We start from the raw sequence: 19,618 nt of genomic DNA, 5'->3' as shown, positions 1-19,618 counted from the left end.
AGTAAATGGCATCTTAAGAAAGACAAAGTTAACAAAAACATTAAAAAGTTGAAATATATCATTAAAATTAAAATATCTTCTACAACAAGAAGAAACAAGCCTTTATCTCAGTCGGCTATATGGATCGAACAACATCATGTTCATTAACAAACCATTGATTAAAATATCCTCTACATTATTATAAATTCATCATATGGCTTAAGAAAGACCAAACATGATGGCTATAATTACCATCATATATAAGATATGGAAGCAAAATAAGAAATATATAATAAATGTCATTTTTACCTTGAATGCTGAATAATCCTAACTGATACAAATGAAGCAATCACCAGAAATAAGGAGGTAAAAACTGGACTAGCTCTACAATTGGTTTACAGCCAAAGGGAATGGGAAAATTGAAAAAGAAAGTGCACTTCCCTGTAATTTCAAGTAATCTTTTATGGTGGTATATGTTGTCGCCATCCTTGTCCAACAAAAGACGGATCATTGTTTCGCAAACATCCCTTGTGTTAAGGAGGAAAAATCATAATCCTTTGCAGACTGTGAAGTAGTTGATGACACTGGTGCTGCTGACTGAGGTTTATTCGCTCCGGCTGTCATCATTCCATTAACCGGAGCAACTTGCCCCAAAGAATAAAAACTGCAAAAAAATGGCAACTTGGCTTAACACAGTTGATGCAGTAGGGAGTAACATTTTTGTATATTTATAGAAATTATGTATAAACTATAAAGTACTGTAATAGAGAATATAGCCTATATAATAAAGGTTTGATTTAAATTAATGAAATCGCACAAGACAACTTTACATTATTAAAAGGTTTGTAGATCAATGACTGGTTTGTAACATGAGCTACATCAAAAGATGACACAATCCATGAAATTTTTTGGCATGTTCTTGAAACAAAATAATGTCTGATGGGCACCAGCCTTAACTACTATGAAATGAAAATTCTATTTGAACGGAGATCTCTTTTTAAAGTCATAATGGTTGGAATGGAAACAAAACCCAAAATATCCTTATGGCACAACAGTCTACAAGTAACTCTCCTTCATTTTGGCTTATAGAACAAAGTTGATTGGCACCAATAGGATTATTCAGAAATTCTATGGGTCAAAATCAGGTAATTAACCAAACTGATATTAATTCACTTTAAAAACACTAACTAATGCCGTACCCAGATGAAGGATATTGGACAGAGCTCACTGGTGGATGTGCTGGAGTCATGTTCCTAGTCTGACCCAGAAAGAAGAAAAATAAGTTTCTGGACACAAAAACATGTCGTTAATCAATTAACTTTTGGCTCACTGGAGCTATTACCTGCATAAGGTTCTGCAGCTCTCCCTGACCAACCATGGGCGCTACTCCATAAATCGGGTATCCCGCAGCTGGCCAATTCTGTCCAGGAATATTGGAGCTGGGATGTTGTGTACTAGCAGTATATATGGGATTCCCAGCAGTAGACTTAGTTGCAGCAGCCATTATAAGAGACTGTTGCTGTGCTAGCATGGCCAGCTGCTGTTGATGCATTGCAAATGGAGAAACCATATTGCTCTGCAGATATCAAATTCACCGATCAGGTAAAAGCATGTTCCAATATCCCCACCCCCCAAAAAAAGAACGTTTAACAATGGAGGGCAACAAATAAATTCACTTGCTGTAATATATTCCTTGGATAGTAGCTCGTATATAGGACAAAAGGAGAACAATTTTTCAAATAAGAACAGAATATTCTATATTTATATATTCAATAAATAAGACTAAGCTTATCAAACCTATGGAAGCATTGATTCATACCTTCTCGAAGAGGCTCATGATATCATTTTTTACATCTTTCTCTGGTTTTCCAGGAGCTAAGCTTGGGGTAAGTGAAGGTGAATCTTTAAATAGATCCTCAATTCCAGATGCGGATTGGGGAGTACTCTCAAATGGTTTCAACTGACTAGTCTTCTCGGCTGTTGACGCCTCTGCAGAAGCTGAAAGGGTTATAGCAACAAAATTATAATCCAATTATATGCAATATAAGCATGGGAATCTTCAAAAATAAAATGTCTAGCTACACTTTCTTCGGAGGTTCCATTGTGTATATATTTAGATAGAAAAGGGACACAAACATACACTGAAAACCTGCCCAATTATTATCATCAGCAGTAGAAGCTGCTTCTGAGCCATTTTCACTTGGGCCATCCATAGACAACATGTTGAAAAGGTCTGTAGCATAGTCAACTTTTGGAGGAATATTTTGAGCAGTATCTGTAGCCTGATTTGTAGTTTCAGCTGGTGGTTGTGGTGCTACTGGTTCCACTTTCTGAACATGCTGAGGTTTGGTAATAGGGATTACCTGTTCACAAATTGATCATTTTATGCAGATATTACTATAAACAATAATAATTTCCAGATTTTAAGAATAAAAAGGGATCCATTTTCCTTATTAGTTATTACCAAAAAAGTTGTATAACCGGAATCATCTATGTTAATTGCTCATAACATCATAGTTTATCATGTTACAGATATGTATTATGTTTAATTTGTTTATACTACTTTTTTGCAGGAGAACAGACATTACAACAGCAATGCCACATAAGTGGAGGTAAAATAAGGGGAAAGTGGTTTATATACAAAACAGCAATAACGTGGAGAGAATAAAAATGATTACCTGATCAGGCCCTTTGGGAGGAGAAGGAACACTAACTCTTGTGGCAGGAATTGCATTTGATGGTTGGATTTTCTTCCTTTCCTGAAACGAAATCTCAGAACCAGCTGCATAACCTTGACTGCTTCTTTCCACAGGCCTCTGCCAATGTGACTGAATTTTCTCTTCCTGCAGTCTAGATGGTGATTTCGGTTTCCCATCCCGTGAAACCCATCTCTTCTCTTCATACCTTTAAATAAATGCAATGATTGAAACCAGGTGCACAAAAGAAGATGTATATACTTCAAATCAAACAGTACAAAAATAAAAATTTAGACAGATTCAATATGTTGATCAGACATACTTTGCACGAATGAAATTCTCAATTCCAACTCTATCATAACGTGGAGGTAATTCTGCTTCCCAATAACTATTTGCTTTCTCATTTCCCATTGCTGTAAAGGACCAAAACAAGAAATTCCAATATAATGAGTAGAATATATAACTAATGCACGTCGACAAAATTCAAAACAATTACTAGCTAATGACTGTTCATAGTCCCTTACATTGAATGAATGCAACTTGCTCTGGAAGCCAAGTGTCCAGAGTTGCAGAACGAACCTGCAAGAAAAAGCAATTAAGTAAATATATATTAAAATATTGACAAGTGATTGAATTTTAAGAAATGATCTTTAATTATTTCAAGAAACCAACATTTACGGTTTAGGAGTCACGTTCAGTTATTCCCAAATCCCACATCAAAATGAGCAAGTATTAATACTTGAGATTTTTAAATAGTATAGTAGCAAAACCATATTGAAACACTTTGTGAGCTAAATAAATTATTTATTAGCTTATCACTATATATCAAAAGGGTGGCCGGGTTCACGAGGCTCTCACCTTTAATAAAAATTTACAATAGTCCGACTTTACTTGGAAAAAAAATGCCCTACAGCAGCACTGTGCATATATAAATATACAACAATAACAAGAGCCTTTCCTCACTATTTAGGATTGGCTACAAATATACAATCTTTAAAAGAACAAGATTGAGAGAGACACTATACTAAACCAAGGGATACAGATCCTCTGTCCCGTACCCTATCCCCAAATTCTGTCCCGATCCAATCCACTTTAAGCATGTAATATAGAAATGTAATATTTTGTTTTCAAAAAATTCCTTTTTGTTTATGTATCACTTTTAATTGGTGGGGACAGGGAATTGGTACAGGCTTTGGGATAGGTGATCATGTTCCCTAAACCAAGATGCAAGTTTCCATTTAAAGAAGGAATATATTGATGATAGCCATTTAGAAACCTTCTCTTTGTTATTAGCTAGAAAAAATAGAGAAATAAGCATATAAACCAATTGCAGTATCTCTGACAAACATAATTAAGTACAGAGAATCAACTAGCAACATTAACATTGCTGCCACACATGCATCGTGCATAAGTATACTCTATGTGCAACATTAACATTGCTGCCACACATGCAATGTGCATAAATATACTCTATGTTGTCAAATTCAAATATTATATTTTCTAGAGTCACCATAAAATTCAATTTCCCTCTTCAATATTTTATGATATATCTACCTAAAAGCTTTCGAGAATCAGCAGCATTATAAAAGAACACATAGATCTCAAGCACTTAAAACTCCTAATATTTTACAGTTAAACAGATGCACATACAGTCATACACCATACTATGGATCATAACATCACCTTTGAAATATGTACCCCCAAACTTCGATGAATTCCTGAGCACTGCATGCATATAAAGATGCCAAGATTTACACTAGCCCATCTTGGACCTCTGCAAGATAAATCATCATAGAAACTTAGTGGAGATTATGAACCACGATAAAAGAATACTGAAAATGACCAACACAAAGACAATCCACATTTCATGAACCAGTTAGTATCTCTATGCTTGATTCATTTGATCTGACTGGACCATTCAGAATTTCAGAACCATCCAAATACATACTTAGCTTTGCAATCAGCACATTCCCTATTGTCTGGTAATTTAAGAAGCCCTTCCAGTATCTGCATAATTCGAGTAAAAAATAGAGAAAAATTGTCATCAAAGGAGAAATGAAAAACAGAAAATGTGACAACTTTCAAACACAAATGTGAACTGACAAGAAAGAACAATTGTGACAGATGTTTGACATTATCTAGGCCCAGTGGACCAGATCCTTTGGAGCCCCCTAAGTTACAACTTTCATATTAATTGATCCCAAACTCAGTAAATCTCGACATCCGTGCCTAACAGCTTAACCTAAGGATAATGACGTCATGTTTAACAACCTGATAATAGCCAGCTTAATCTTATCCTACTAAGACTAAGGACGGTCCAGTCCCACCTGATAAGACTTAGGGCAAGCAAGGTTAGCCCCACTATCCATGACCACCAATAAATATGACATCCTACACTAGGGGGCAAGTAAGATCCTAACCCATATGTTGACACCATGCCCATATTGACAAAGGGTATTTAGGTTTCCCTATTGGGATACCTCATACATATAAGTCCTAAAAAAAGTATATCAATAATCAATTCTACATCCAGATATCATTAAATCCTTGTGTTAACCATGGCAGCAGGATATGTGATTCTGCCGGGACACTGGAACAAACATATACTATATATAGACCAGAATCCAAATTAAGCTCACATGTTGAAAAAATAATAGATCTCAATTCTCAAATATATATATATATATATTACTAGTTGTTCCTACATACACGTCCATAGCATATTGGACCACTCACAAACGGTCCAAAGGTCGACGGACTGGCCAAATGCCAGAAGATCAGCACCATAGGGCCAAAAACTAGCCCATAATCCAGGCCGGTCCATTATGACCAATCAGGACTAGGATCCGGCAAACAGAGTACCTTATAACAGAAGACTCCCACGGGGGCATCCAGGAGCTGTCTTAGGTCCAGACATAGGTCTACCAGATGACTGATTGACCGGATAGGAGCATGATCTCAACCACGACGTTACTAGACCTTCCTTCAGAACAAGTTAAATCCACCCACATCAGTATAAATAGATGAGGCCATTAAGCACAGGATGTATCTCACATCTTGTACTCTACCCTCTCATTATCTCTCTCTAGCTATCTCTTGACTGCCCTATATAAATATTGACCTAAGCGTCAGAGTCCCTTTATACTTACCCACCCAAGAGGACCAAGGCCGGAACTTAGCACAATTCTATTATGTTTATGCACTTCGAGGCCGATCCTCAACCTAGACCAACCTACCTCACATAATTCAATGTTGGCTTCAACCCGATTCAGCTCGAATTATCTCTACCACATCATCTTCTTAACCAGACTAAATAACACTAATAACAACTAACAACATAAACCAATAATTCAGACACTTATGAGTTCCAAATCCAGATTCACATGCAGAAAAATCATCTATAACAACAACAACAAAAAATTTGAGATACCGATCAAGTTTACCACAAAAACCTCACATCACATATAACAGTATACCATGTAAATTAAAAGAATAAATAAATAAACTTTATACGTTCAAAAACTCGAGTTATACACAGGAAATGGTGATTGATTCAAAAATCGGAGAATTACAGATTTTAAATCGGAGATAACTAAAAAAGAAGAGTGGCGAAAGAAATTTGATGAGAAACCTTCTTGTGCTTGGCGTTGAGTTCTTTTGAAACATTGGCCTTCTGGTTCATGATGAGTACTACCGAAAAGTGAAATCGAATTGGAAGATTAGTTGACAGAAGAAAGGGAAAGACGAAGATCCACTAAGGTCAATTTCGTCCTCTTGATTGAAACACTTCGTCTCTGATTATTAAATAATTAATTTGAGAGTCAAAAACAATAAGAAGAGGGAAAGAAATATCTAAATGGAAATGGAGCAGGTCTATTGTCCCACAAATTGTGCTTAAGTGCATGTATCGGTTGTCTTTAATTGATTAAAAAATATATTTAAGTTAAAAATTAATAATTATTTACTTTTCTAATCAATCACAGCATATGACACAATTGTTAGGGACAACATATGTGTATATATTCCTCATTCACTTTTTTTGTACTGTTAATAATGTTTTTTCATCATTTTACTAAGTAATTAATTACTTTCATAATGCATGGTTGTTTCTACAAAAAAAAAAATCAAATCATTTACATTTTTGTCATATTAGAATATAATGAAGTTTTATAATATTAGACCAATGTTTTCTTAGAACTTTATTACCTTTTATTTTTTATTTTTATTTTTTTTACAATCTCTCGGAATCATAAATTTTTATGGTATGACTATTAGTTTTTATGAATAATATGACTACCCCATTTAATTTATGTTATAGAGTTGATAATGGAATCATATCATTTGTCTTAAAGTTTGTATCATTTTATATATTATTGATGAGAAAAGTAAAATAAGAATTAAATATGTATTAACTTTATATTTTCTTATCAATAAAAATGAAATGTAGATGGATTCATGAATGGTACACACTTTTAAGACAGAAGATATGATCCACTTAATAATGGCTTTGGATGAGAATGACTAGGTAAGACATGTCAATTATTCAACTTTAAATATTGGTCGACTTACTTTTTTTAATCTAAATAAGACCTTAGAATCGAAGGCTAACCTGACCCAAAACGTCAATCGGATTGGCTTTTGAACTTAAACCTAATGTACATCTGATTAAATATATTGCACATATATTTTAGATAAAATCTTCCCAATATTCATTAGTACAGATATGTAAGTTGACATATAAAATGATATGTATATATTTGTTAATCATTACATATATGTATACTTGACGAAATAAATGAGAGAATCAATAATATTTTTGGTCAAAAATATAACATTTTTTGTACACAATCGAATAAGTACGTACAAACGTGACGAATAAGCGATCATGAGATGAGTTATGTCAGGTCATATATATCTCTTATATAACCCTAAATATTATTTAGGTCTAATTTTTAAACATAATCCTACATCAGATGATATCGATCATATTTATACTTGAACATGTCAGACCAAACTGGATAAACAGATAGGGTAGGGTCGAGTCTTGCTCAAACTGTATATATGAAATGGGTTTAAAAAATAATTAGCTTATACCCATTGTTACTAATATCACACTATCTCGCTAATTTCATGGAATTCAGAATTATAATTCACATCCTAATTCAATTTATTTCCTTGTAGAATGATAAAGATGGATAAAGGAGGAAGACACCTAATTTTCCACTAAAGTCTGGAATCTGGATCGTGGCATGATTCCACGTAAGGTGTTCGTTATCTCAATATTAATGACTAAACCTTATTTGTCACGCTGCTGTTGTCAACTTTTTTGGTGCAAAAATGAGGATAGTGATATAAAAAATCAAAAATTCAAATATAAGAATCAATATTTATTGGGAGAGACAATCGTATATTTTGTATGAGATTAGTTCACAATATGGTAAGAGAATACCGTGATTATATAAAAAAGACAAGAATATTTTTTATTTAAGTCTGAAATAATATTTTTTTAGCAAACTCACTTCAGAAAAGTTGGAGGAAAACCTCTTTTGCCCTTGTCTTTTTTCTTCTCCACATACATATGATAATAAATAAAGTTCAATGTCCAAGGTATTATAAGCTGCTTTTGAAGACTTAATTGAAGGACAAGAAAAATTAGCTAGCCAAACCTTAATAATTATTTGATGAATTAGATGCTATGTCCTAATGAGTGAAGGGCACTTAGGATAAGATTATATTTAGTCCACCTAATAATAAGTGGCATGGAGTAGGTGAAGGTCCATGTGACCTTTATGGTTGCAAATTTTTTGTTTCCATTTGCACCCAAGTCTATAAAAAGATACCTAAATGATAATATTCAATTCAGTTAACTAGTCTTAATCATTGGACTATTTGTCCTTTGATTGTTTTCATTATAGAGATGTTAATAAAGAAAGCAATGTTAAGGTATTGTTAATCAAGTTTGTATAATTGGTGCTATCATGCTTAAGTCTTATGATTGATCTGTTTTATTTTAATTATTGCAAAAAATGCCAAATTCTTTTTAGTACACTGCAATATTTTTCTTTTTCCTACATGCTTGTAGACGGAAGTACATCTGCTGCCCCACACTTTGTGTCACTCCATGTACCATGAGCTTATAATTGGTCAGAAAAATATTTACTAATTAAATTTTAACTTAAATATATTTTTCCTGACCAGTCACATGCTCATGGGACATGAAGTGACACAAAATATGGGACAACAAATGTGTATCCATAGTAGACCGTAGAATCCTTCATGGGTTGAAAGTATTTCAGAAATGTTGAATAGTATAAAAGCTATATAAAATAAAATTTTATCAAAATGAAAAGCCAATTTTAAAATTTATAAATAGATATGAGATCCACTTACTCTAAGAGTAAGTTAAAAAAACTTATTCCACATCTTAGTCATTCATTCTATAAAAATTTAATGATTCAGATCTACTGACTAATTTAAATTACATGACCCATTAGATTTTCATAGAACATATGACTCAAATAGATGTGGAGTAGGTTTTTTAAGTCACTGATAACTTGTTTTATAAATATGGGGCTGTATGCTTCTTGAAGCCAAAAATTGGTGCTGATTTTTTTTTTGAATGAGGGGTTGATTAGAATCACACAACAATTAAGTTACAAAACCAAAATTTGAAGTGCTAACTTAAGGCCCCTATTCCACAAAATGCTTGAATTATTACTAGAGAAGATAAACACAATATGAAAAATACCATAACATCAATAGAGTTCAAAAGGGTCATGAACAATACAAGCCACTAAAACTGCCCAAAACAGGAGTATCTTATTAGCAGATGTTATAACTTGTAACATACTTTCTGCAACTAATACCATAACATCAAGCTTTGCTTGGTGTTTCTCCAACTTTCTGCAGTAAGACATGGCAAATAAGAATTGGTGAGAGAGTTTCATACTCATTGTAAGAAGCAAAATAAGTCACTTGCAAAATCAAAGGGAATATGTATGAATATGATGCACAAAGTACCGAAAAATTAAACTTGTGAATGATATATGAGTATCTTATACATCTAGCCTTATCAAGGGAGTTATATTTTGCACATTTAACTATATGAATTGTAATACAAGAATGCTTGAAAACTTCAATCAAATGAAGAAAGAAAATCACAAAACAGGAATATCAAAGCCAGTTAATTTGTTTTAGAGAATTCAGATTTGGATGCAGAAAGCGAAAGGCTACCTTGGCTGATATTGCTTATTACCTAAAAGATATAAAATGAGCTTATAAAAAAATGAAATAAGCATGAGCTTTATTATCAAGTAAAATCAAGACAAGAATGCGGTAAATGCTCCCTGCAAATCCAGCATGAAGAAGCAACCATAAATTGTAAATTTCCGATAAACGGGAACTTAGTTACCTCTTCCGTTTTGCCCTTGCCTCCACTGAAGAGCTTGTAACCACCATAGAAGAGTAAACCCCATCCAGACAAAGAAGCAATCACAAACTGCAACCACAGAAAATTAAGTCAAAAACTCAATACTTTAGCATGAATAAATCTCGGAGAAAAGAAGTCATTTGGTGACCGAAATGTTCAAGAGTGGCATTACTCAAGCTTCTCCATTGCCACTTACCAATAGTTCACTGGAAAATCAGTCTTTCCAACAAACTGGACTAGTAATACTAGTTTAGGTTCTTCTATACCCGATGAGTGTATGTTTTAGACAGAACGATAAAAGGGTATATGCTTGGAAGTTGAAAGATACCTATAAAGCTGTATATACTTGGCAATACGAAAATGAAGTCAATACAACAATGGTTCCTTGAATTCTAAAGTAACTCACATGTTCTTCTTTCCACTTAGATGGACTCGTGGGGTCCTCCCAAATGTTCACCCTTGGAGGTCCATGATGATCTGCAACATGCCAAAGAATCAAACTAGTATAGGTAAGTGATTCTTCGGTAATTCGGGGGCAAAAATTTAACATCCCTAATCACTCCACCTTGCACCAGTGGTTTATACTTAATCTTTAAGTGATTCTTCGGTAATTCGGGGGCAAAAATTTAACATCACTAATCACTCCACCTTGCACCAGTGGTTTATACTTAATCTTTCAGCCAATTTTTAGCACATCAAGTTCCATAGCTTAAGAAAGCACACTATGCAAATTATGAATCTGAACTTTTCTAATTGTTGAAAACCATAAGTCAGTTTGCACAACCATTCCATCAAACCTCAAAGGCATAAAAAAGTATACAATAAAATATATACTTTTTTTGAAATTTTGATAAAATCATGTATGATGAATTATGAATTTTGAGTAGATCATAACAACCAGTGCTCAATGACTACCCAAATAGCAAAGATCCAAGTATAACTAAGTCAAAACTCAATGCAGTTTCTACAACTTATGATATGTAAAAAACCCAACTTTAAGTCAAATTAACAATACATTTGGGTAAAGTTGAAATTTTCAAATACCCAATTGCTGTGTGAATTAGATTAGATTGAAAGATTTGAACTTTGGAGTAAACAAGTTATTAATAAACATAACAAAAAATACAAGAATAAGAAATATGAAAAGGGTAGTGGTTAAAGAGAACCTCCACCACCAGACATGCGACGCCGTGGAACAAGGGAAGAGGGTTTTGGTGACGAGACTCGAGCGATAATGGAGCCTTGGCGAGCCGCTATAGTCCACGCCGCCATGGTTACACTTCTTTGATTCTAAGCTTTGATACGAGCCACTACACAGAATAAACTAATCTGGCTATTTATTTTTTATGAATAAATAAAACGCGAAAGGAGAAAATTAAATTATTTTGTTTATTAAAATGTTTTTTAAAAATGTGTTTTTTTTTCCTTCATTCAGTTTTATTTCTTGTTACCAATCTTGTTCTTTCACTATGTTTCAAAGACAAAATGTGCACCGACAAACTCAAAGAGGAATTAATTAATTACAAAAAAAAAGATAAAGAAATACTTAGTAGTACAAAAAAAATAGTGAAAATGTAACAAAAAATGCTAATATATTTTTGAGTAAATATTCATTTTATTCCGTGTGTTTTTTTACCCTACCAGTTTACTCTTTCAAAAAAAAGAAAAGACTTAGACTGGTCTCAAAAGTTTTCAAATGTGGGTCAAATTAGTCTTTTTTGGAATCAAATTAATCTCACCAAATATTGTAAAACATGCTAAAAATGACTAATTTGACACACATTTGAAATTTTTTGGACCATTTTAAGTTTTTTTAGGACTAAACTGGTAAGATAGATAGTAAATTGTATATTTACTCTAAATTTTTTGTTGAATGGTTTATCTCTTGGAATAAGTATTTGCATATTACTTAGAAAGCAAAAAAAAAAACTTATCATGTTGAAGTAAAATAATGTTTGAGAAAGGAGTTTTAACTCAATTACTATGAAATTATATGTAGATATTTTATAGCTGGGAAAACGAATGTACTGAACAAGTTAATTCAAAATCATGTTTACTTCTTCAAGTTCATTTTTATTTACTTCTAGATCAGTATAGGGAGAAAATAACCATCTCCTTATGACAATTATCTAAGAAAAACAATACCTTATTTGCTGAAGTATAGTTTATTCATTTTCAGAAGAAATATTTTTGTTGCATGTAGCAACTAGTGGGGTTGAACTCCTAATTTGTTTATATAAAGTTACAACAGAATTTTATGGATAAAATACATACAATTTCTAAAACTACATCACTTATAACTTGTTTATGACAAAGAGAATGAATTACAAAAGCATCAACAAAATGAGAAATAATCAAGGAGACTTTATGGCCCAATGCTAGAATCAAAGATACACAATATCTCATCTTCCATGAGGATTCACTAACTGTGAGAACACTGCACTTGTGGCAGCATCTTCTGCATCATCATCCGTGGCGGAGTTTTCTCCATCAATCATACTAACGCTGTTGTCGAAATTCTGAAGAGTTGTCAGCTGAATTCCTGTGATGTGGTTTGTGCTGTTATCTTCAGGTTCCATGAGTGCTGATGAGGCAGTCTCTTGGAGCTGCAAAGCATATTCAAGATTCCATAAGACATCTCCCATAGACGGCCTATCCACGCCATACTCGGCCAAACACTTCTCAGCGGTTTCGCCGAACTTCTTAAGAGAAGCAGGATTCACACTCCCTATCAGTTTTTGATCCATGATTTGATCAAGCATGCCTTTTTTCTGCCAGCTCATTGCCCACTCGGCTATGTTAACCTGATCCCGAGGAAGGACGGGATTCAAGGCAGGTCTTGTGCATAACACTTCCATTAAAACTACTCCAAATGAATACACATCTGACTTCTCTGTGAGCTGTTGCCTTCTAAAGTATTCGGGATCAAGATAGCCAAAACTACCTTTAACAGCAGTGCTCACATGAGTCTGATCGAGAGCAGGACCAGTTTTGGAGAGGCCGAAATCAGCAACTTTAGCAACAAAGTTATCATCTAAGAGGATGTTTGTTGTCTTAACATCACGGTGAATGATGCTTTGAGATGCACCGGTGTGGAGATAATGAAGGCCTCTAGCTGCTCCAATGCAAATTTCGAGCCGTTGCTTCCATGATAGAGGCGGCAGATCTGTTCCATACAAATGACTCCTGAGGGGTCCATTAGCCATGCATTCATAGACAAGAATCATTTCTGATCTCTCATCGCAATAACCAATGAGAGACACAAGATGACGATGGCGAAGCTTGGATAACATTTCAATTTCTGTTCTGAATTCAGCAATACCTTGTTCAGATCTGGGGTTCCCCCTTTTAACAGCTACATTAGTCCCATCTTCAAGTGTTCCCTTATAAACCCTGCCAAAACCGCCAACACCTAGAAGCAGCCTCTCATCAAATTTGTTGCTTGCATCTAAGATTTCTTGGAAAGTGAAGACCCTTCCAAGATTTATTGAAGATAAAGAAATGCAGCTTGCAGTTCCACTCTTCTGTGAAATTGTTGACATCTTTGTCATAGTCTGAGAGTTACCGTATAAGGGTAAAGACAGCAACGGACGACCCTGTTGAGTAGACTTTGAATTGCGTTGCACCAAGCAGAAATAACACAAACCAACAAATGCTATAGCAGCTACAGCCCCAACAACACAACCAACTATTATTCCTATCTTGTTCTTCTTTGATGATGAACTAGGAAGGAAACTTTCAACCGAAGAAAACCCATCCAAGCTCTTCAATGCATTGCTGATCTTCATTATCTCCAGTCCACTCATAGTGGCATTTGTGATGTCTGCCATTGTATCAGGACCAACACTAACTGTCAAATTGTCAGACTCTACCGAGGCATTTGAAACAAAGTCCTTGTAGTAAGGCACGGCCAAGTCATTAGTTATCGACGAGAGGTCAAGGCTTCCAAGAGCTGTGTCATTATTTATGTATACATTGAACACTAATGTGTTGAGTGACTTGCTCATAATATCACAAAAGTGCAACCGAATAAAATAGGAGAAGTTGCGATCGACAGGAAAGACCCAAGTAATGTTGAAATTAGAATTGGCTACATTTGCATTCCCCATTGCTTCAGCAGTGGCATAGACCGAATTTGGTGCTGTCTCAGCCGTAACGCCTTTCGGATACTTAATGTTGGACGGACTGACTGACACGTTAGTGACTGAGCTGTTCACATGAAGGTATTTCAGGTCATTGTCCCAAGTCCTTCCCAGGGTGTCATTCTGGGCATTAAGAAAGGAACCACCTATATTTAAGCGGTACACGGTTTCAAAAGCGAGTTCAGAAAGGCCACTAAATGGGGCTGGTGGGTGAAGGGCCAATGCCTGATCAAAAAACAGCTCATCTGGCATCGACACAACTTCGATTGCATTGACAAACGCTACCGAACCAATTGAAGGAATAAAGGTGAGAGTCAAGGTTTCAGAGGTAACATTGATGGCATACTCCTTAAACATATAAGAACCTTTATAGTTCCTAAAGGTGAAGTTGCTCAAGAGAACAAAATCATCAGTAACAACTGTTATAGCAGCAGAATTCAAATCATGGCCAGAGTTCGGAACAGGATAAAAATATAACCTAACCCAGTGTCTCCCTTCTTGCTCAATTTCAAATGTGTAAGATGATTTCTCAGTGAAAATCCTAACTGATTGATAGATTGGAAATGGAACAACTTTAGAATTGGAAGTAACAACAATAGAATTCTCAGTTTTGGACACAAGTGAAGAATGTTGGAGCTGTTGCCTTCTAAAGTATTCGGGATCAAGATAGCCAAAACTACCTTTAACAGCAGTGCTCACATGAGTCTGATCGAGAGCAGGACCAGTTTTGGAGAGGCCGAAATCAGCAACTTTAGCAACAAAGTTATCATCTAAGAGGATGTTTGTTGTCTTAACATCACGGTGAATGATGCTTTGAGATGCACCGGTGTGGAGATAATGAAGGCCTCTAGCTGCTCCAATGCAAATTTCGAGCCGTTGCTTCCATGATAGAGGCGGCAGATCTGTTCCATACAAATGACTCCTGAGGGGTCCATTAGCCATGCATTCATAGACAAGAATCATTTCTGATCTCTCATCGCAATAACCAATGAGAGACACAAGATGACGATGGCGAAGCTTGGATAACATTTCAATTTCTGTTCTGAATTCAGCAATACCTTGTTCAGATCTGGGGTTCCCCCTTTTAACAGCTACATTAGTCCCATCTTCAAGTGTTCCCTTATAAACCCTGCCAAAACCGCCAACACCTAGAAGCAGCCTCTCATCAAATTTGTTGCTTGCATCTAAGATTTCTTGGAAAGTGAAGACCCTTCCAAGATTTATTGAAGATAAAGAAATGCAGCTTGCAGTTCCACTCTTCTGTGAAATTGTTGACATCTTTGTCATAGTCTGAGAGTTACCGTATAAGGGTAAAGACAGCAACGGACGACCCTGTTGAGTAGACTTTGAATTGCGTTGCACCAAGCAGAAATAACACAAACCAACAAATGCTATAGCAGCTACAGCCCCAACAACACAACCAACTATTATTCCTATCTTGTTCTTCTTTGATGATGAACTAGGAAGGAAACTTTCAACCGAAGAAAACCCATCCAAGCTCTTCAATGCATTGCTGATCTTCATTATCTCCAGTCCACTCATAGTGGCATTTGTGATGTCTGCCATTGTATCAGGACCAACACTAACTGTCAAATTGTCAGACTCTACCGAGGCATTTGAAACAAAGTCCTTGTAGTAAGGCACGGCCAAGTCATTAGTTATCGACGAGAGGTCAAGGCTTCCAAGAGCTGTGTCATTATTTATGTATACATTGAACACTAATGTGTTGAGTGACTTGCTCATAATATCACAAAAGTGCAACCGAATAAAATAGGAGAAGTTGCGATCGACAGGAAAGACCCAAGTAATGTTGAAATTAGAATTGGCTACATTTGCATTCCCCATTGCTTCAGCAGTGGCATAGACCGAATTTGGTGCTGTCTCAGCCGTAACGCCTTTCGGATACTTAATGTTGGACGGACTGACTGACACGTTAGTGACTGAGCTGTTCACATGAAGGTATTTCAGGTCATTGTCCCAAGTCCTTCCCAGGGTGTCATTCTGGGCATTAAGAAAGGAACCACCTATATTTAAGCGGTACACGGTTTCAAAAGCGAGTTCAGAAAGGCCACTAAATGGGGCTGGTGGGTGAAGGGCCAATGCCTGATCAAAAAACAGCTCATCTGGCATCGACACAACTTCGATTGCATTGACAAACGCTACCGAACCAATTGAAGGAATAAAGGTGAGAGTCAAGGTTTCAGAGGTAACATTGATGGCATACTCCTTAAACATATAAGAACCTTTATAGTTCCTAAAGGTGAAGTTGCTCAAGAGAACAAAATCATCAGTAACAACTGTTATAGCAGCAGAATTCAAATCATGGCCAGAGTTCGGAACAGGATAAAAATATAACCTAACCCAGTGTCTCCCTTCTTGCTCAATTTCAAATGTGTAAGATGATTTCTCAGTGAAAATCCTAACTGATTGATAGATTGGAAATGGAACAACTTTAGAATTGGAAGTAACAACAATAGAATTCTCAGTTTTGGACACAAGTGAAGAATGTTGTGAGTCAGGAACAAAAGTGTGACCTTGAAAGGTGATGTTTTGGGAGGAACCACAAGCAATAAGATAATTATCAAGGGGAGTGTACAAGGCAAATGATGCATTAACCAAAAACAGAAAAACACCCAAAAAGGAAGAAACCAACTTTACAAGTTTCATCATCACCACCAATAATACCATTGATTGTAGCTCAATACCAATCCATAAACAGATTCTAAGCAATACCCTTAACTTCAAATCACAAAACACAATACAAAACCTGCACCAACATTGGATCTATCAAACTCAATGCACAGAACCAGACATTAAAGTTAAAACCAAAAGGACAAAATACTAGGATTCTAGTAACACAACATAACACAAGTAAATCTAGTTTTGGTTTGTTTACCTTTATGGTTGTGATTGTGGAAGGAGCAAAATGAGAATAATGTGGTAACAAAGCCAAAGTGAACAGAAAAGTGGACTAAGTTTCTAAGAGTATGAAACAAACAGTTAAGTTTTGAACACTAAAAATACAATTATCAATCATCAAGTTCACTTTTTTAGTGTTACTGCAAATACCCTTTTCCAGCCTGTTCATTAAGCTGTCATCTTCATCAGAAAAAAGGACCCCACATCAATTAAAAAAATGTCTATGAAAATTCAATATTCTTTTTAAAGCTAAGTTATTACAACAACTAATATGTTAAGGGTAAATTATTATAACGAAAACAACCTTTTATCTCAATAATAACTGAGTCATATGTCCAACAATTATCTTTATTAACAAAATATTGATCTTTAATTATTCTTTATTATTTTTGTATGTTGTTTTGTTTTTTAAGAATGAAATTAATTTTTATTTGATTTATTCTCTTTACGAGACTTTTACTAATTGCGTTGACTACTAGTGCTGCATGTAAAACCAGCTGTTTGTTGAGGATGCTGGGGTGTGGATTTCTAAATTCAGCCTATTTCATTCTCAAAAGATTCTAATTTATTTAACAGAATATAGTTTTGATTTTTTAAAATGAAAAAACTAAAAAACACTATAGAACGTGAGTTGGAAGAGAATTATTGGTGCGGTGGGATCAAAGATATATGGGTCCCACATAAACGCGGCTTCCAGATACGGGATTGATACCTTTCCTGACGGTGTTGGAGATATGAATAGATTAACTAGGAGTCGATATAATACGTTGGTCATGTAATATTAGACTTTTCAGATTTATAAATATTAAAGTTTCGATTTTTACGAACAACACTTTATAAAAGAGATAGTTATTCACTCTAAAAGAGATAAACTTTTTTATTATATTAGTTGTTGTTTAAGTATATAACAAAATTGTGGATGGAATAGAAGAGGAAATATTTGTTATTGAACGTGAAAACAACGCCACACAGCAAACATCGGCGTTGAGGCCGTGAATGAAGGCGCTGATTCTCTTTTGGTAAGACTTGAGAATATGTACAACTGTTGTGCATAAAATATATGCAAAAAACTTATAAATATTAAAAATGCAAATTCATTTTAAAATCTATATAAAGGAAATTTGAGGAAATAATAACTATTGACATGTGGAAAATTCAGTCAGATCATGTTAAAGTCAAATAAACCATTACTTCATATTTTATATCATTTCAGTCCAAAAAATAAAGAAATATTACTTTAATATATTTGTACATAATTATTTAGTTATATTTAATTTTGCAATTACATATAATTATATACTATGTCATTCAGTTCTACCAAAATAGTTTAACCAATTAAACTTAATTTTGGACCTCTTTTGATTTAATGTCTAACTCATATTTTATAAGATTAGCTTTGACTATTATGAAAGCTTAAAGAAGTATATTATGGATATTTCTCATTTTTGATCTAGACATGAAAAAACTTTATTTATAGTACATGAATAAGTAATAACTTAATGAACTTACCTAACTAACAAACTAATAAACACATGTTGTAAAACAATTTCAATGTGTAAACGTGTCAATTACAAGAATTGTTTAAGTCAACGCTTCACTTGCTTTTCTAACCAGTTAATTGATTAACACTACTCAATTAATCAATTAATTGTTATCGATGTTGTCTTATTTACATGTTAGTTTTAATTTCCGACACTTTCTAAATTGGTGTCACGATTTAAATGTTCGAATCACAATTAGAAGAGAACATGAATACTAATGTTTCATTTGGTTATACAAAAGAAAATAATAAGAGAGAAATATGTAAGAAAGAGACTGAAAAGAGAGATATAAGAAGTAGATTAGTTTTTATATTGTTTGGTTTTAGATAAAAAGAAAAGAAAGAGAAGAGAAAGATCTATTTTAATCATCTCTTCCATTTTCTCGTTATTTGAGGGGATAAACAAATTGTATGAGTCTCATTGTACATTTATCTCTCTCTTCTTATACACTCCTCTAAATCATAGGAGAGAAATAAATTATTTCTCTTAAAATTCTCTCCCCTACTTCTTTTTCTCCCAACTTTCTATTTTATAAAGTAGCATGAAACTAGAGTGAGAACAAACTAATTATTTGGAGCATACCTTACCATTTAGCTAATAGTTCGTTTTAGGGCCTTCTAAGCCGAAGGCAAAGGAAGCCCTTCATATTTTTGGCCTATCAAATCATATCTAACCAAACATATTTGCATATGTCAATGGTAAATAGTTATTTGTGTGGTTTTTGTGGGAATAATCCTACAAATTGTGTTAGTTCAATGTTACTGATTGGTCAAAAAAATATTTAATTATTAAATTTTTGACTGAAATATTTTTTCCAACCAATATTATTGAGTAACACTTTTTGAAACAATAAATATATTCACAATTTTTGTGGGGCCTTTGGACATAGGTTGGGCCTTCAAAAAAATATGT

General features: G+C 34.4%; 3 protein-coding genes and 1 long non-coding RNA gene across 6 annotated transcripts; 1 reads left to right on the top strand and 3 right to left on the bottom strand.

The window, feature by feature from the left end:
• On the bottom strand, window positions 120–8,366 carry LOC109334675 (probable ADP-ribosylation factor GTPase-activating protein AGD5). 2 transcript variants are annotated; one of them, XM_019570561.1, is made up of 11 exons: window positions 8,291–8,366; window positions 4,624–4,682; window positions 4,359–4,449; window positions 3,200–3,254; window positions 2,998–3,088; window positions 2,658–2,883; window positions 2,120–2,342; window positions 1,799–1,977; window positions 1,322–1,555; window positions 1,179–1,237; window positions 120–643 (listed from the first exon to the last, which is right to left on the bottom strand). In XM_019570561.1, the coding sequence occupies exons 3-11, from the start codon at window positions 4,404–4,406 to the stop codon at window positions 487–489; spliced, it is 1,272 nt and encodes a 423-aa protein (XP_019426106.1). In that variant the 5' UTR covers window positions 4,407–4,449; window positions 4,624–4,682; window positions 8,291–8,366; the 3' UTR covers window positions 120–486. The 2 variants fall into 2 exon arrangements, with proteins under 2 accessions (XP_019426106.1, XP_019426105.1); XM_019570560.1 differs by lacking the exon at window positions 8,291–8,366 and adding an exon at window positions 6,307–6,449 and having other exon boundaries at window positions 124–643.
• LOC109334410 lies at window positions 9,306–11,423 on the bottom strand. Of its 2 annotated transcripts, XM_019570172.1 has the most exons (5): window positions 11,271–11,423; window positions 10,511–10,581; window positions 10,087–10,173; window positions 9,525–9,578; window positions 9,306–9,410 (listed from the first exon to the last, which is right to left on the bottom strand). In XM_019570172.1, exons 1-4 carry the CDS (start codon window positions 11,374–11,376, stop codon window positions 9,549–9,551), a joined length of 294 nt encoding a protein of 97 aa, XP_019425717.1. In that variant the 5' UTR covers window positions 11,377–11,423; the 3' UTR covers window positions 9,306–9,410; window positions 9,525–9,548. The 2 variants fall into 2 exon arrangements, with proteins under 2 accessions (XP_019425717.1, XP_019425718.1); XM_019570173.1 differs by lacking the exons at window positions 9,306–9,410; window positions 9,525–9,578 and adding an exon at window positions 9,688–9,708.
• On the top strand, window positions 10,588–10,933 carry LOC109334412. The gene is made up of 2 exons (XR_002106097.1): window positions 10,588–10,700; window positions 10,785–10,933. It is a non-coding gene; the product is annotated as an uncharacterized LOC109334412 (long non-coding RNA).
• Window positions 12,241–17,357, bottom strand: LOC109334411 (receptor-like protein kinase THESEUS 1). The gene is made up of 2 exons (XM_019570174.1): window positions 17,143–17,357; window positions 12,241–17,013 (listed from the first exon to the last, which is right to left on the bottom strand). Exon 2 carries the CDS (start codon window positions 16,932–16,934, stop codon window positions 12,507–12,509), a length of 4,428 nt encoding a protein of 1,475 aa, XP_019425719.1. The 5' UTR covers window positions 16,935–17,013; window positions 17,143–17,357; the 3' UTR covers window positions 12,241–12,506.

This window comes from Lupinus angustifolius, chromosome LG19 (genome assembly GCF_001865875.1).
Source record: "Lupinus angustifolius cultivar Tanjil chromosome LG19, LupAngTanjil_v1.0, whole genome shotgun sequence".
Lineage (NCBI taxonomy): Eukaryota > Viridiplantae > Streptophyta > Magnoliopsida > Fabales > Fabaceae > Lupinus > Lupinus angustifolius.
This window is presented reverse-complemented; position numbering and strand designations above follow the sequence as displayed.

Excerpts from the sequence above, each read along its gene's own strand:
- LOC109334410 (XM_019570172.1), bottom strand. The coding sequence starts at position 11,376 with ATGGCGGCGTGGACTATAGCGGCTCGCCAAGGCTCCATTATCGCTCGA. Across the intron at positions 10,174-10,510 it reads CTAAGTGGAAAGAAGAACAT|TTTGTGATTGCTTCTTTGTC; the intron begins GTGAGTTACTTT and ends CTGTGGTTGCAG. Across the intron at positions 9,579-10,086 it reads GCAAGGGCAAAACGGAAGAG|AAAGTTGGAGAAACACCAAG; the intron begins GTAACTAAGTTC and ends GTCTTACTGCAG.
- LOC109334675 (XM_019570560.1), bottom strand. The coding sequence starts at position 6,357 with ATGAACCAGAAGGCCAATGTTTCAAAAGAACTCAACGCCAAGCACAAG. Across the intron at positions 2,343-2,657 it reads CTCCCAAAGGGCCTGATCAG|GTAATCCCTATTACCAAACC; the intron begins GTAATCATTTTT and ends ATTTGTGAACAG. Across the intron at positions 1,978-2,119 it reads TAATTGGGCAGGTTTTCAGT|CTTCTGCAGAGGCGTCAACA; the intron begins GTATGTTTGTGT and ends TAACCCTTTCAG.
- LOC109334411 (XM_019570174.1), bottom strand. The coding sequence starts at position 16,934 with ATGGTATTATTGGTGGTGATGATGAAACTTGTAAAGTTGGTTTCTTCC.